Source organism: Peromyscus eremicus, chromosome 4 (assembly GCF_949786415.1).
Source record: "Peromyscus eremicus chromosome 4, PerEre_H2_v1, whole genome shotgun sequence".
Taxonomy (NCBI): domain Eukaryota; kingdom Metazoa; phylum Chordata; class Mammalia; order Rodentia; family Cricetidae; genus Peromyscus; species Peromyscus eremicus.
In genome coordinates this window covers 123,820,331-123,837,365 of record NC_081419.1, presented here as the reverse complement: position 1 = coordinate 123,837,365, position 17,035 = coordinate 123,820,331, and the positions used below count along the sequence as shown (strand labels likewise).

The 17,035-nt window shown below is 45.5% G+C and overlaps 1 protein-coding gene across 1 annotated transcript in view; it reads left to right on the top strand.

The window, feature by feature from the left end:
• Positions 1–2,821, top strand: part of Acss1 (acyl-CoA synthetase short chain family member 1) — a 55,942-nt gene extending 53,121 nt beyond the window's left edge. The window contains exons 13-14 of the mRNA XM_059261589.1: positions 345–463; positions 2,005–2,821. Coding sequence (XP_059117572.1) covers positions 345–463; positions 2,005–2,184 — 299 coding nt within the window. The 3' untranslated portion in view covers positions 2,185–2,821. The remainder of the gene's footprint in view (positions 1–344; positions 464–2,004) is intronic.
• The last annotated feature ends 14,214 nt before the right edge of the window (positions 2,822–17,035 follow it).

Sequence of the window (17,035 nt, the reverse complement as noted above, 5' to 3'; positions counted from 1 at the left end):
CTATACAATTTTGTGTCCATCTCCAGGCAGCCCACACCGTGCATTCTTTCACAGCTGAGAGAACAGAACGTTAAGTCACATGTCCGAGGTCACGCACAGCCATCAGCACTGCCTCCGGGTCACACTCTCAACCATGCATGACTACCCATGTGGGACACGGGCATATTGCTTTCACTTGCTGTGCCCTGGGCATGCTTCTTCAGGGTTGCGGGAGCTGAAACCAGTTGTTACTATGTAGCCATCTCATGACTTGGAAGCCCTCTGGGTTTACAGCCGCTTGTGACCACAGAGTCAAGCCAGACTCAGGCATGACCTAGCACTCCCGAGTCTTTGCTCTCTTCCAGCTGCCTTTGCCTTCATTGTGCTGAAAGATGACACACGTGATACCAACGCGGTAGTAAATGAACTGAAGTCGGCAGTGGCCACCAAGATCGCCAAGTATGCCGTGCCTGACCAGATCCTGGTGAGTCAACTCCCCGTCAGGGGGATAGCATTGCTCTCTTTAAATCTCCTCTGCTTTCCACAAATGCCAAGCAATGGTCAACTTTTACAAGAATGGAGCTCCTTTGCCACCAATGTCAAAACCGTCCTTCGTGGCTTGGGCTTCCCTGCGTGTTTTCCTGAGACTGGGAAAGGCCATAGCATTTGAAGTTTACAGCACATACCTGTTTAGGACACAGCCCCGGGCAAGGCTAGATGCTTTTGTACTGTAGCCTTTGAAGGCTGGTTTCAGGCACAGGACTGAACGGTAAGGTGAATAGAATTTCTTCTTCTTCTTTTTGTGGTGCTGGGTATGTCTTTGCTTTCTATCTCTGTGACACAATGCCTTATACAATTAACTTAAATGGTGGGAAGGTTATTTTGGTCCACAGTTATAGTTCATGGGTGGTTGGTTGGGCTGTATTTTGGCCTGTACCCATACTGTTATTTTGGTGTGAAGCATGTGGCAAAACAAAATCATGGTAGCTAAGAAGGAGGGAGAGCTGCAATCCTAATGTGTCCTTCAAAGGCTGTTGCCTGAATGACCCAATTTTCATTCACTGGGCCTCACCTCCATTATCTCCCAATAACACCATAAACCGGCGATCATACCTTTAACACAATCTTTGGAGGACATTTAAGATTCAAATCATGAGAGTATTGAACCTAGAGACATGTGAATGCTCAGCATGCACTCTATCACTAAGCTATGGTGGTAGCTTAATCAGCCAAATTACAGATTTTAGATTCGAGAGACATGGATAGCACCAGAGTCCTCCAGCCCTGTGGGGTTTCTGAAGACATTTCTTAGTCCCAGCAAGGACTCAGTTCCCATAGGAAGGCCCAGGCCACCTGTTAGTCTCTTCGGGTTTTCTTCCTTCACTGACACCTCTCCATAGTGATTTCTGGGTTTGGGATCCTCTGAGGCAGAAAGAGTCTAACTCCCCTTCATATCGCTCACAACTGCTGGCCTTATCAGCTGGACTTGTGATGTAAACTATTTCCAAAGACAGAGTCATTATTAAAAATTTTATATACATGAAGCCCTGGGGTCAGTCTCCAGCTAGTACTGCCATCACCACACACACACACACACACACACACACACACACACACACACACACACACACCCCTCCCAAACATAGTTCTTAAAGTATTAGCTTTTGCATCAGACTGTAAGACAAAATTTTCTGTGCAATGGCTTTTCCCCAACTAAGTCTCAGGCTTGGGATGAGAAGGAACCCACTCAAGTATAGTGGTAGGCAAGCAAAGGCCCAGCAGTCACACTTGGAGGGGGCATCAGCAAAACTTGGTCACAGGTTAGATCCTGCCCTTTGGGTTGATTTCAGCTTCAAGGCCAGGTCACAGGGAGATTAAGACCTTCCTTGGCTCATATATCAGGCAGCTACTGTGGAGTCTTCAGTGAGAAATGTCAGCCTCCACAGGAGAACTCTTAGCTCTGTGCAATGTGACACTGGAGACAGAGGGCACTGTCCAGACCCTAACAACACCCATCTTTGCCAGGTGGTGAAGCGTCTCCCCAAAACCAGATCTGGGAAAGTGATGAGGAGGCTGCTAAGGAAGATCATCACCAGCAAGGGGCAGGATCTAGGGGACACCACTACCCTGGAGGACCCCAGTGTCATCACGGAAATCTTGAGTGCCTTCCAGAAGTATCAAGACCAGCGGGCTGCCACCAAGTGAGGTGTGCCTGTGTCTATGCTCAGACAAGGACCCTGGCAGTCCTCAGGGAAAGGAGCCTTGAAGGTGGCTTGTTCCATCTAAGCACATGACCCCTCTACTGTCCTATGTGGGGCCAAAGCCCCTTTTTTCCTTCTGCGGCTCAGAGGGCCGCCTCTGGAGGGGGAAGCCTTTGTCCTACATCTGGTTTCCAGAGTGAAGTCATAATCGGCAGTGAGCCAGCATGGGGCGGCCAGAGGACTGTTCACCATTTGGCTTCTCCAAAGCCATCATGCTTTCTCCAGATGTGTCTAGATATAAAACGCAGATGTTTTATTTTTTGTACTTTTCTATTTGGAGAGAACAACAGAACACTGAACTGTAATGTGAACATTAACATTTAGTCTCTTGCTCTTTCTCTCTCTCACACACAGAGGAATTGGGGAAAATCTCCCTTCTTGTTTCCCCAGGGAAGCATAAAGATAACAGAGTGTACTTTTTACTAGCATTTGGCATGCTTGAAGTCCAAATCAGAGATGTTTGTGCCTCTGTCTTACACAGAACTCTCCTGATCCTGCTAATCCGAGTTGCCACGTCCACTTGCTGTGTCTGTTTCATATTTGGTTCATTTTATGTTATAGAACAAACTCAACAATTCTTTTTTTTTTTTTTTTTTTGGTTTTTCGAGACAGGGTTTCTCTGTGTAGTTTTGCGCCTTTCCTGGAACTCGCTTTGGAGACCAGGCTGGCCTCGAACTCACAGAGATTCGCCTGGCTCTGCCTCCCAAGTGCTGGGACTAAAGGCGTGCGCCACCACCGCCCGGCCAAACTCAACAATTCTTATGTTTTGCATGTTAGGGATTGCACTCAGGGCCTTCTCCAGACTAGGCAAGCGCTCTACCTCTGAGCTACACACCAGCACCTCTAACTCCCAAGAGACAGGGTGAATGTCCTCCCCTTTACTTGTGAAAGCATTTGGGTTTGTTTCTCTAAGCTGTGATCTGGAAAGAACTTCTTTCCCCAAGGTGCCTCTTAGTAGGAGGTTGCCATTGCTTCAAATATGTGAGGTTGTTCATGGGAGTCAGTGAAAACTCAGGTGTCTTATTAAGGTTCTGGGCTCCTGAAGACTCTGCCTGCCCTTTCTTTTGTGGTTGGGGAAGCAAGAACCACCGTGGTCCAATGATGACACTTGGTGCTCCCAAGCAAGCTCTTTCTCAATGTGCCTTAAGTCCCCTAGACATTGGTGGGTGATACAAATTGTGAAGTCATGAAAAGCTTATTTTGTAGCTAGGTGTGGCTAAGTATGGGAGGCCTGAGGGTGTGGAAGCTCTGTGAGCAGGGCCCCAGGGGAGGGGGAGGAGGGACTATTCTGTCTAGTCCACAGAATTTAGCTATATGGGTATTTCAGGGGTATCTTAGTTACTACACACCTACTGTGAGTTTAACCTGTGCTGACTTCTTGGGAAGTAGGGTAAATACGCTGTCACTTCCAGGAAGCGGAGTGGTTGTAGTACGCACAAATATTGAATAATAGTCCTTTGTTACAATCGGCAATGAAGAGTCATGTGATGGACTTGGTTGACTGTAGTTACTATGCCCTTTTAAATGGCTTAGATTTCCAGGTTACTGATACAAGCTCTCAGAATGATCTGTAGAAATAGTCAAATAAAGCTTTATTTTGTTCACTCTCTTTTTTTATGGTGATTTTTTTTTTTGGTTGATGCTGTTCTGTTTTGTTTCTTCCTGATGTTAGAGATTGAACCTAGTGAGTGCTAGGTAAGCGCTCACCTCAGACCTCCATGCTTCTTTTCCCCTCCCTGAACATAATCCTAAGGGAAAAACTAGAAGGAGTCTATTTACTCAAAAGACAGCACACACAAAAAGTGTCGGTTGCTAAGTGTGTTCATGTGGGTGTGTATTTGTTCACATGTGTGCAGGTGCTCTTGTGTGTGCGGATGTGCATACGTGTGTGTGTGTGTGTGGGGGGGGGGGGGTATGTAGAGGTCAGAAAACAATCTTGGATGTTGGGGTCCACAGAAGTTTTCTAGTGAGATCGGAGCTTGCTTTACACAGCAGGACTGCATTAGGGGATGGCTTGACCACGTGCGTGGTTACCAGGTGTTTGGAATGTTCTGCACTTGGCTGTGCTAGGGGGAGGTCTTTTGCTCCACCCCTTGGCATTCCTTTAAAGGCCCTTTGTCAGAGAAGGGCCTGATGGGTTTTGATCCAGGCCCTCTCGAGGCTATTCTGTGCTTCTATCTGTCTCTCTCCCTCTATATTTCTATCTAAATGTTTCTCACTTCTCCCTCCTCAAAAGTACCCTGGGAGAAAAAGTGGGAGCTGGTCTCCCACACTTGCAATGCCATCTACCTTTTGTTTTTGACACAAGGTCTTTCACTGGGCCCAGAACTCACCAAGTGGCTAGTCTGTCTGGCCAGTGAACCCTAGAGACCTGTTTCCACCTCCCCAGTGCTGGGGTTACAAGTGCTGTTGTATCCATGCCTGCCTATGTACCATGGCTTCTGTGGCTATCCATGCCTGCCTATGTACCACGGCTTCTGTTGCTAGAACTCATGTCCTTATGCTTGCAAGGCAAGCATTTTAGCAAGGCAAGCTACCGTCACACTGCTTCCAGAAAAGCCATCATTTCTGCCAGAAAACCACCCCCTGACTTTGTTAAGTGGCCAACTCTGGCTGTAGGAATGAGGTTATAATGCTCATTTCCCAGTATCACAGGACCCAGCCTAAATGACAAGCTCAAGAATGGCCATGTGACACTGCCAGGGCCACTGAGAAACACACAAAGACACCATGGAAGTTGACAATTATCTACCACTTGCTAGACAAGAAAAGATGTGGCCTGTCAGAAGGAGAATGAAGACCCAGGGATTAGTGGAGGCCTTAGAAAGCTACCTGCCTGTTTCCCTTAGGACTTCCCATCTTGTGTTTGGGTTTTTGTCTCAAGATTTCTGACAAGGAGCCAAGCTCTTGGTACTGCAGTGCAGAGAGAAGAGCAGACAGCTGGTAGAGATGGGTTACAGAGAGTAGCCTGGTACCTTGAGGTTGGTCGGTCTGAACAGTGTCTCTCAGACGTGCCTAAGATCACGTGTGTAATATTCATATTCACAAAGGCAAATTAAAGCTAGACTCAGGAAGCAGCTGCACCTTCTGAGGACGTTCCACTTAAAGTGGCTAAAACGAAAGCCACCAGACTCAGAAACCACAGCTTTTAAGCATGACTGACAGCCCTGTTCAGTCTTTAATAAAGTGCGGCTTTATTTAATAAACGAGGCTGAAGAGATAGCTTAGCAGGTAAAGGCACTTGCGCTCAAGCCTGATGACCTGAGTTCAAGCTTCAGGGCCCACATGGTGGAAGGAGAGAACTGACTCCTGCATGTTGTCCTCTGGCCTCCACATGCCCACTGTGGTGCACACACAAAGACAGAGACACACGTACCCCAAAGGACAAATAAATGGCAAAAATATCTGGCAGTGAGATGGCTATCACTTATGCCTTGGCTGCCAGACTTACATGAAAGGAAATCACGGGAAATGCTGGGGAGCATCCATCCCTGGCATATCCACAGCAGCTGAACTCACGGTGAAAAAGAGATTCGTGGTTCCCGCAATTTCTCCCTTAAAGGTCTGATTGGTCACAACACACAGAGAGTGGGCTACCTTGTAGTCCTGGTTCTGGGCCTGGGTGGTAGCTGGGTTGGCCAGCCCGCCAGCTTTCCCTCCTCATCACCACCCAGGCGAGCTCTCCAGCACTGCCCCGGCTAGCTCACCCAATGTGGCAGACAGCAAGGAGCAGGGACAGTCCAGCTCTCACCCGCACTCAGCACTGGGCCCAGCTCCACTGTTTTGCCCAAGCGAGGTGCAGGGCCTGCTCTCTGGATTGGGGCACTTGGTGAGGGGCAGAGCCAGCTTTTCCGTTCTCATGCCCCCGAGGTGGGCTCTCCCTCCTATCTCGAGGTGTCTACGGGGGGGGAGGGGGGGGAGGGCGTGGCTCCCTCACTCTTGCCATCTCATGGTATACCGGAGAGGGGGTGGGGGCAGCTCTCCTGCTCTCACAGCCACAGGCCCGGCTCACCTGCACCCCTGCCAACAGCATCAGGGAGATGCCATGCCTGCTCTCCCATGTGCTGTAGCTGGCTGGGGTGGGCAGGGCCAGTTCTCCCATTCTCATGGCCCTGGGGGGGGGGGCAGCTCTTTCACCTGCCGCAGGTGGCAAGGGCCTAGGGGAGGGAGGTTATTTTTTTCCCTCACCCATGCCACCACATGGCAGACAAGGGGCAGACAGGGTCAGTCCTCCTGCTCTCATGCCCGCTCACCTGCGTCCCGCCAACAGGTTCAGCTCTGTTGTGCTGCCCAGGCAAGGTGCAGGGCCTGTTCTCCTTAGTGCTGCTGCCAGTGGGTCAGCAAGGGGGTGGGGGAGGGTCAGGAGGTGGGGGAAGCCATCTCTCTCTTGCCCACTCCACTTTATGGTAGATGAAGTGTGAGGCCAGATCACCCACGTGCATGATCACCCGTGCCTCCGTCAGCAGGGTGAGCTCTATTGTGCTGCCTGCGCTAGGTGTAGGGCCCACTCTCCCAAGTGCTGCAGCTGGTGAGGGGCAGGATCGGCTCCTCCACTCTTGTGACCCTGAACCAGCTTTTCCCACCCACAGCAGGTGATGAGGGGCAAGGAGCAAGGGGGATATCTCTTCCTCTCCCATGCCACCGTGTAACAGTCTGTGGGGCTCTCTCTCCCACTCTTGCATATTCAGGGCCGGATCACCCACAAACCCCCCCCCCCAACAGGGACAGCTCCACTGTGCTGCCCTGGGGAGGTGCAGGGCCCACTCTCCAGAGTGGTGCAGTCAGTGGTGGGCAGGGCCAGTTCTCCCTAGTTACAGCTTGATTTTTAGAGGTATCTTTTTATGAACTTTGAGGTTCTCTCTGAATGAGTTAATTTGGGTAGAAAAGTAGCCTAGATCCAGTCCAAGGGGAACATCTTTTAGGTCCAGAACAAGGGAGTGTTTTCTAGGTCTAACTGAGGAGCTGTCTTCTATCTCTGGACCAATGGGATGCAGTCTAGATCTAGACTAAAAGGCCACCTTAGAGATGTAGGCCAAGAGAATCCCTCCCTCAAGGTGATGATTTTCTTTTTCTTTTTTCTTTTTCTTTTTTGGAGGAAATGTGCCAGTGAGCTTTAGTGACCTCTAATCTGATATGTATAATTCCCTCTGTCATCTTGTTAAAAAATTTTGTTGGGTAACAGGATTAAACCAATTAAATATAATATTTCTGAGTCTGTTTATGTTTTATTTCTTTTTTCTTTTCTTTTCTTTTCTTTTCTTTTCTTTTCTTTTCTTTTCTTTTCTTTTCTCCCTGCCTCCTTTTCTTTTTTGGTGCTGAGGGTGGAACCCAAGGCCCCAGGTTTGTTAGCCTCCATTAGTGAGTGAAACCCTGGCCCCCTTACCAATTCGTTTTTAACTATGGTATCAAACATAGGTATAAACAGCTTTTACTAGGAACTGAATGTCTGTGATGCCACCCCATTTTTATGTTGAAACCCTACACCTGAAGGGATGGTATAGAGGAAGTTGATGAGGTCAGGAGGGTGACACCTTCATGAATGGTATAGTGCCATTATAAAAGGATATGGAGGCATCTAGATCTTCTCTGTGCAGAACACAGCAGGGACAGTGATACATGCAAGCCAGGAAGTAGTTTCTTGCCAAACATGCAATCTGCCAGTGTCTTGGTCTTACTTTTCCAGTCTCCAGAACTGTTTGAAATGATTGTCATTTGAGCCACCCAGTGCACACATTTTGTTAAAGCAGCCCAACGTTTTTAATCATATATATTGTATTGGGGGGGGGGAGGGACTGGAGAGATGGCTTCTGGACTGTCCAAATTCTGAGGATAAGCTGCCTCCCTCTAAATAGGTAAGGACTTCAATACAAAGACATCGTGGAAGTTATCAGGCAAACTGCATGTACACTAGGATGGCTGTTTACATTCTGGGTGCCCGCAAGAGGGCTCCTTTGGTTACCATGGAGTTAATCAACAGAGGCTCTGGGTTTCTGGGCATGGTTCCACCTTCTAGTGCCCAGGATTCCTTGTCTGTGTTTACTTGGTATTGATGTCCTTCACCTGCCCTTCTACAGAGGCGCTGCTTGGCCTCCAACCCTGCCCAGCCAGCAGAGGCACCTGGCTTTCTGAAGTTTCTATTGACATTGCGATTTCTTTACCCCATTGGCTGTTTAGAAGGCTATTATGGTGGTTTGAATGAAAATATCCCCCATAAGCTCACGTATTTGAACACTGACCCCAGTTGGTGGCACTGTTCCAAGAAGTTTAGGTAGTTGTAACCTTGATAGAGGAAGTACATCACTTAAGGCCAGCTTTCGAGATTTCGTAGTCTCACCCATTTCCGCTTCCTGTGTCTGAGGTTGAATATGTGGATCTCAGTTTCCTGCTCCTGTTGCCATGGCTCCCTGCTGTGATGGACTCTTACCCGTTTTGAACCTTAAGTCCACAATAAACTCTGCTTTCCCCATAAGTTGCTTCTGGGCATGCTGTTTTATCACAACAATATGAAAGTAACTAATACAGCTATCCTAAGGCGGGGGGAGGGGGGGACCTGAACAACTCCCCTGCCCCCTTTTTGGCTTTTTGAGACCATAGCCCAGGCTGGTGTGGAACTTGCTAGGCAGCCCAGGTTGGCCTTGAATTCCTGTTCATTCTGCCTCAGCCTCCCAAGTGCTGGGAGATAGGTGTGAGTGTGAACACCAGGTGGAGAGCATCTAAATTTCTATTTTTCAGGGTTTTTGTTGTTGTTTGAGACAAGATCTTGATGGATATGTAGCACAAGTTGTCCTGGAACTCATGACCCTCACACCTCTACCTCAAACATGTGTTGCTATATCCGACTTTTTTCCAGCTTCAGCCACAGTGGTTTAGCTCATTTACATGTTGGCCTGACAATAGACCATTAGGGTTTCAGTCCTCTTGGTAGAGGCTTCTTTATGCATCAGCTGACAATCATCTCTCCTTACCTCCCTCCCTTTCTTTGCGTGCACCTGTGTGTGTGTGTATGTGTGTGTGTGTATGTGTGTGTGTGTGTGTGTGTTTCACAAGGTCTGATATAGCCCAGACTGGGCTTGATTTTACTGTGTAGGAAGACTTAGAGCTTCTGATCCTTGTATTTCCATCTCCCTAATGTTGAGATTTCCTCTCATCTAATGTTGAGATTACAGGCATGTGCTACTACTCTGGGGATTACAGGTACACATTACCATATCTAATCTCTACCACCAATTTTTATGACAATCATATCTGAGGTGAAAAGGAAGTACAGTCTGCAAACACTGGGGAAATACTCTGTGCACATCTGCTAGGTGAGTTTTGCCAATCATACTGCCTGTGTTTTCTTTTGTTTGCAGTTTCTGAGTGAAACATGATAAAAATCTCTCACTGTGGGTGTGGGGCTGTCTGTTTCCCTTTATTTGTGTAGCTTTTAAACTATTTGTGCTTATTTATGTATATATATATAGTTTATTGTATATTAGGTACTATTTTAAACCATTATTAGTATCTTGATAAAATCACCATTTTCTTTTTAAGAGGTATCCCTCTTTGTCCTTTTTACTTTTATTAATTTTTTAAAATTATTTATTTATTTATTTATTTATTTATTTATTTATTTATTTATGGAGACAGGGTCTCTCTATGTAGCCCTGGACCTCACTATGTAGACCAGGCTGGGCTTTAGCTCCCAGAGATCCACCTGCTTCTGCCTCCTCAGTGCTGGGATTAAAGGTGTACACTACCATGCTCCTGCTTATTCTGTGTTATTATTTTTCTCTTTGTCCTTTAAACACACTATTTTTTTTTTGCAGTAAAGTATATTTTGTGTGATACTAGTATAGTCATGTTTTGCTTTATTAACATTTTAAGGAAGTTTTCCATGCTGTTAATTTTAATCTTTTTTATATCCTTACATTTTCATATGTACCCTTAGTTCATACCCCCTTAGTTCTTGTTGCCACTTATCAGATGTCATTTAAAGGTAATCTGCTTTTCTCTAGCTGCTAATATATTTTTATTTGTTTTTTTTTTCAGTTTTATGTAGTCAAACATTTTTGTTTATTTGCTGTGTTAGTTTTTGGTGGTACTGGACATTAAACCCAGGGCCTTATGTGTTAGACATGTGTTCTTCCATGGAGCTATATCCCCAGCCAATCGTTTCATTTTTAAACCACTCTGATAATCTTTGTTATTTAAATAATATATTTAGTCCATTTATATCTAATGTAACTATTTGAGTTAAAATCTGCTGTTTTACTTAAAGCCTTCTGTTTCTCTTGCCTAATTAATATATCAGTTTTTGACTTTATAGTGACTATTTTCATTAATACTGTGTCTTTTCCTCTCCCTATTACCTTGAAACTACAGATGCTTACTAATTATAAACTGTTACTTTAGGTTACAAGTTACACTCTTGATTTATCAAAGTTTGATTTTAATTACTACCTTTAAGTTATTATTTTTTTTTTTTTTGAGACAGGGTTTCTCTTTGTAGTTTTGGAGCCTGTTCTGGATCTCACTCTGTAGCCCAGGCTGGCCTCGAACTCACAGAGATCCACCTGGCTCTGCCTTCCGAGTGCTGGGATTAAAGGCGTGTGTGTGTGTGTGTGTGTGTGTGTGTGTGTGTGTGTGTGTGTGGGCTAATTGTATTTCTTTCCTTTATACATATCCATGCTTCTCTTCCTCCTGTCTGAATTTTTTATACCTCCTTTTAGCACTTATGTTTGGCAAAAAAATGTGCATTCAGTTTTTATCTACCTAGTAGTAACTATTTACTCTCACTTTTGAAAAGCATTCTCCTTGAGAGAATAACTTGGACCTGAAATTATTTCCTTCTAGCATTTTAAAGAGTCCATTATACCCCCTTAGTTCTTGTTGCCACTTATCAGATGTCATTTAAAGGTAATCTGCTTTTCTCTAGCTGCTAATATATTTTTATTTGTTTTTTTTTTCAGTTTTATTTTATTATTAAAATTAAAAAGTGACTAATCGACAGTCCAACCTAGATGAATATTTAAAAAATGATTTATTTTTATTTTATGTGTATATGTGTTTTGTCTACAGGTATCTATGTGCACTGTGTGTAAGCCTGGGGCCTGTGGGCTAAAGGAAGGTGCTGGATTCCCCTGGAACTGGAATTACACATGGTTATGAGCTACCATGTAGGTGCTGGGACTTGAACCCAGGGTCTCTGGAAGAACAGTGCTCTTAACCACTGATTTCTACAGCCTTTTGATTCCTCTTGATTTATCCTGCCTAGGCTTTGGGTTTCTTCGACCTCCAGCTTGATATCTGTGTGTCAGTTTTGGGAATGCCTTAAACATCACTTCTTTGAATACAGTCATTGCCAACTTGCCAACTCTTTCCTGTTTTTTTTTTTTTTTTTTTTAGGACCCCTGATATCCCATAGCTGGAAAGACTCACATTCTATTTTCTCTATCTCTCTCTCTCTTTTTTTTTTTTTTTGGTTTTTCGAGACAGGGTTTCTCTGTGTAGCTTTGCGCCTCTCCTGGAACCCACTTGGTAGCCCAGGCTGGCCTTGAACTCACAGAGATCCGCCTGGCTCTGCCTCCCGAGTGCTGGGATTAAAGGCGTGCGCTACCGCCGCCGCCACCACCGCCTGGCTTCTCTATCTCTTTCTGCCCTGAAAACAGATTCTGAGATAAAGGGGTAAGTAACTTAAGAATAAATACATTCCAGGAACAAGTATGACACATGGCAGAGGGGGATAGGGAGGGTTCAGAGCAGGGGAGGGCTTGTGGATTGGAAGAGAAAACCTAACTAACGCTCCAGCTTGCTAGACTCAGGATCTTATCAAATGTATGTCAAATTAACTCTCTCAGAAGTGGCTGTTGGGACCCTCAGGGCAAAGGTGATTGCAAACAACAGGCCTGTCCCAGATCCTAGTCTGATCATGGCCACTTTACGGTTTTTCTGATATCTTTAAACAAATGCTTAAAATATTTTGTTCATCACATGACTCTGGATTATCTGTTCTCTGTCATCTAAGGAGAAGCTATTACTAACATGGACTTTTTATTCCTTTTGAGGTTTTACACTGGAGCTCAGGCAGGCCTGAAATTACTAAAGCAGCCGAAGTTGGCCTCAAATTTGCAGGACTTATCCAGCCTCAACCTCCCAAAAGTTAGGCTCACTGTAAAGCAGCCATCAGCTGTCCGGAAGGTTATTATTTACCAGTGAGAAGATGGCAGAGGATAAGTTTCCAGATCATGACTTTTCTCTCCAGTTTTCCATCTACACCATTGGATGGAGATTTCTGCTTTAAGTCATTAAAACACTAATGCCAAATTAGTTCCATTCCCTTCCCAAACTAGCTCTAACTCAGCTATTCGATGATTGCTACTCTCAGAGTTATAGGCATTTAGGCCCATGGGCTTTTCGAGGCCAAAGCCCCTTACTTGGTCCTGAAGGCCTGCTGTCTTTGGAGCTCGTAGAAGTTCCTAGGGATCATATGAGATTCCCTGTCTGCCCAAGAGAACACAGTTCCTGGATTTATTGTCGTCGCTGAGACTGAATCTCACAAGGCTGGGGGCTCGAAGTCTGTGTTTTTAATGACCACATGGTGAATTACACAGTGGGAGACCAGCTTTTGATGACCACCTATCAAGCTCAACGAGATGTCCATTTTAAGATAGTGACCCTAACGAAGAGAACTGGGATCATATGACAATGCAAGGGGAACCCCATGAGAGAACAGGGCAGATAAACGGTTGGACCAAAGCTCTGTAGCTGCATCACACCAAACCCTTCATCAGCTCCAAAGGGGGTCCGAATGTCCTCACCGGCCTTGTTCTCTGGAGGGCAAAGGTGAAACAGGGAAGGAGCCTCAGTTTCTTTCTCTAGGTTAGGGATAAGAGCCACTGCTTAGATCGATGTTGGGCTTCCTCTTCTCTCTTCACTAAGGATGTGGGGAGACTCAGAGAACCCCAGGTTTGTTCCCCAATGAATCTGCTGGAGGCATGCTGTCACCCTTCACACTGACCATGTGCAGATCTCTGAGTGTGCATCTGGTTTTGTCACACTGGCTGTGCGCTTTCTGTGCCACCATATAAATGCCAGTGAAAGCACAGTAGTGATTCTGGAACTTGGGGCACGGGTGTCAACGTTGGCCAAGGAGGTTCTCTTCCTCTGTTCCTATAAATCCGTGATAGTTTTGTGACCATTTCCTTTCTTTCCTAAAGACAGACATTACTTAACCTAAACCATGTATCTCCTTATCACTGGGAGTCACAAAAACAATGGACTCTTACAGATGTCAATCAGTTGCTTCAACAAAAGACTAAAAGGCAGGATAGTAATCATCAAAATAAAAGTGATTGCTTGCTTTTAAGAAGTCTCTAAGCCAGGCATGGTGGCACATGCCTCAAATCCCAGCACTCAGGAGGCAGAAGCAGAGGGATCTCTGTGAGTTTGAGGCCAGGGTGGTCTATAGAGTGAGTTCTAGGACAGCCAAAGCTATACAGAGAGATTCTGTTTCCAAACAACAACAACAACAACAACAACAACAACAACAACAACAACAACAACAACAGAACAGAACAGAACACGGCTTCCAGGGCCTGAGGATGTGGCTCAGGGGTACAGCTTGGGTTCCCGGCACTGTGGGAAACAAATTATAAAACACAAAACCAAAATGGTTTCTTGGTGTAATTTAACACAAATAATGAGGAAGTGGTGCCACTCAAAAAATGTCCCTCCCCATTCACAACAGTGAATATTGGTTCATCTTGGGCCCTTTGTTTGTAACAGCACTTGAGACCTGGCAGGCTTGGGAAGTATCTGTATAAGGAATTGAAACAGTGTGGGATTAGGGGGAGAAAGCCTAGGACTAGAATTCAGGTTTGCTTTTATTTTAGTTTCTTTTTTCCAGTTTAGTACACGGGGAGCTGGCTGCTCTATACCATGTACTTCTTCTTCCATGCTGGGATAGCCCCATTTTGTTGTGATAACTGCTGTCTGTGTCGGCCAGTGCTTCGGCGGATGTAGGCTGCGTCTGCAGTCCCAGGATGGGGAGTGGTCTCACCCAGTGTTTCTCAACCAAGGGCTGTTTTGTCCCTTAGAGGACATTTGCCAAGGTTTAAAGACATTAAAAAAATTATCATGTGTTTGTAAGCTCTTGTCACTAGAACAAATACTGAGACAATCAACTTATACAGAGAAAAGGTTTAGTTCGGCTCAGGGTTTTAGAGGTTTCAGCCCATCATCCGCTGGCCATAACTGCCTTGGGTCTGCGGTGGTACATTATGGGGGAGGGATGTGGTGGAGCAATTTCTACCCCAATGTGGAGAAATGAAAAAGTGAAAAAAAAAAAAAAAGGATAAGGTTCCATATTTTTCATCAAGAGCATGCCTCACCGGGCAGCGATGGTGCACGTTTTTAATCCCAGCACTGGGGAGGCAGAGCCAGGCGGATCTGTGTGAGTTCAAGGCCAGCCTGGTCTACAGAGTGAGATCCAGGACAGGCACCAAAACTACGTGGAGAAACCCTGTCTTGAAAAACCATTAAAAAAAAAAAAGAAAAAGAAAAAGAAAAGAGCATGCCTCAGTGACCTGAAGACCTTCCAGTAGGGCCAGCTTCTTAATACAATGATTACCTCCCAGTATCGCCCACACTGAGGACCAAACCTTAACAACACAAACTAGGTGGGGTGCTCCTAGCATCTAGAAAGGCTAGGAGTGGTGCTAAACATCCTCTACTGTGCATGACAACCCCCATCCCACCTCTACAACGAAGGATTATCTAGTCCGAAATGTAAACAGTGCCGAAGTTGAGAAACCTGACCTAACCAGGTATGGCAGTTCCATTCCTCTTTGTGCAAATAGTTGTCACAATGAGACAGTGAAGCTGACTGGCTGCAGGGCTGGAGGGTAGTATGGGACAATAGAGCACGAAAACAAGACGCAACAAGTAAAATGGACTTTTCCAAGACTTGCAAACAGAAAGCCTTCTAAGCTGTGTTGCATAACACAGATGATTGAAGCTCAGCCTATTCTAACCATGGCTCAGTCAGACTCATGTGCTCCAAGATAAGGCTGTGAGTGTATCCCCCAGTAACTCTTTGTGGACTCATGTGTTTCAGAGATATGGCCACAGGCTTTTACAAACAAGATCTCTTACAAAACTTACAGACACATGATAATTTTTTCAACGTCTTTATTAAACCTTGCCAAATGTCCTCTAAGGGACAAAAACAGCCCTTGTTTGAGCAACACTGGGTGAGACCTCTCGCCATCCTGGGACTTCAGATGCAGCCTACTTCCATTGAAACACTGGCCTACACAGGCTTGTAACACGAATCTTAAAAGGTCTTATAATAAAAAACCCAGAGCCAGATATTGGGGTGAAAGCTGAAAGATCAGAGAAGCAGAAGAGCCGGCCACTAGCTTACCTCTATGAAGTCCTCAGCCTCAAGAGAGTGAGTTCCTGTTTTTTTTTTTTTTTTCACACCTTATATACCTTTCTGTGTCCTGCTATATTACTTCCTGGGATTAAAGGAATGTGTCACCACTGCCTGGTTCTGTTTCTCTCATGTAGCCCAGTGTGGTCTTGAGCTTGCAGAGATACAGATGGATCTCTGGCTCCCCAGTGATAGGATTAAGGATGTGTGCCACCATTGCCTGACCTCTATGTCTAATTTAGTGGCTAGCTCTGTCCTCTGATCCCCAGGTAAGCTTTATTGGGGTACACAATGTATCACCACACTGGCTCTTCCAGATGCTCTCCTGGTTTATGTATTCTAACCAATCCCTCTCAAGACCATCTCTAACTTGAGCAAATGTCACGAGCAGTCTTCCATAACTGCCCTCTTTTGAGGGGCTCACGGGTCCTCTGGTGAATCCCTTTAAGCAGCAAGTTCAGTGTATTCAACTCTTTAATATTTTCACTGTGTGCGTTCCTGGTTGTTTTGTTCATGTGGTTTCATTTCACACTGGGCATGGGATACACATAACTGAATAGGCTTCTCGTGACAGTTCAGGAATATTCAAAGAGCCTCCTAGAGAGGAAGATACTCTGGGGACTGAAGATTTTCAGCAATAATACTTGAAGTGGATTCTGGATGATAAAAATGGCTTAGGTAAAGGTGAAAGAAAAATGTATCATAAGGAAAAAAGAGTAATACTCTAAGGTGAGAGACATGGGATCAGAAATGGCAAGCCTTCCAGGCAAGCAGGAAGGTGCCAGACCACATAGCATTTGTTAAAATTATAGACAGCATACCATTTTTATACTGTCTGTCTTCAATGATGGAATCAAGTACAATGGTGCCAGGGCCTGAATTATATAACCCAGGATCCCTACAGAACCAGGAAAGAAATCTCCACTTCCCGCAAGCGGGAAGGAAAATAGAACATTAAGATGGCATTCTACCGCCATCTAGTGCTGAAAAGATAATTGCATGTATGTTTCTGCAAAACCTCTAAGTGCAGCTGGGAAACTTAGGTGACTGCACTTTGAACATGTGTATCCTAGAGAGCATTCCCAGTGCCCTAAGGAACAGGACTTGGTTTCTGCTGCCTGAAAGGGGGTTCGCCTCCTTGCCTTTTCTTCCCAATCCTACCCCCATGTCCCATTCCTTCACTGGTCAAATGCTTCCACAAGGTCAAGTTTCTTCCTTTAGAAGCCATCACTGTATTAAATTTTACATTTATTGAAATCATGGCTCCCATTAGTTCCAGGCTTTACCTGTGGTCTGCTCACCTCAACTCCTGGAGTATGTTTGACTCGTTGTAATACTGTGGAAGCACCACCTGCTGCTTCCTTCATGATCCCTAAAGTTT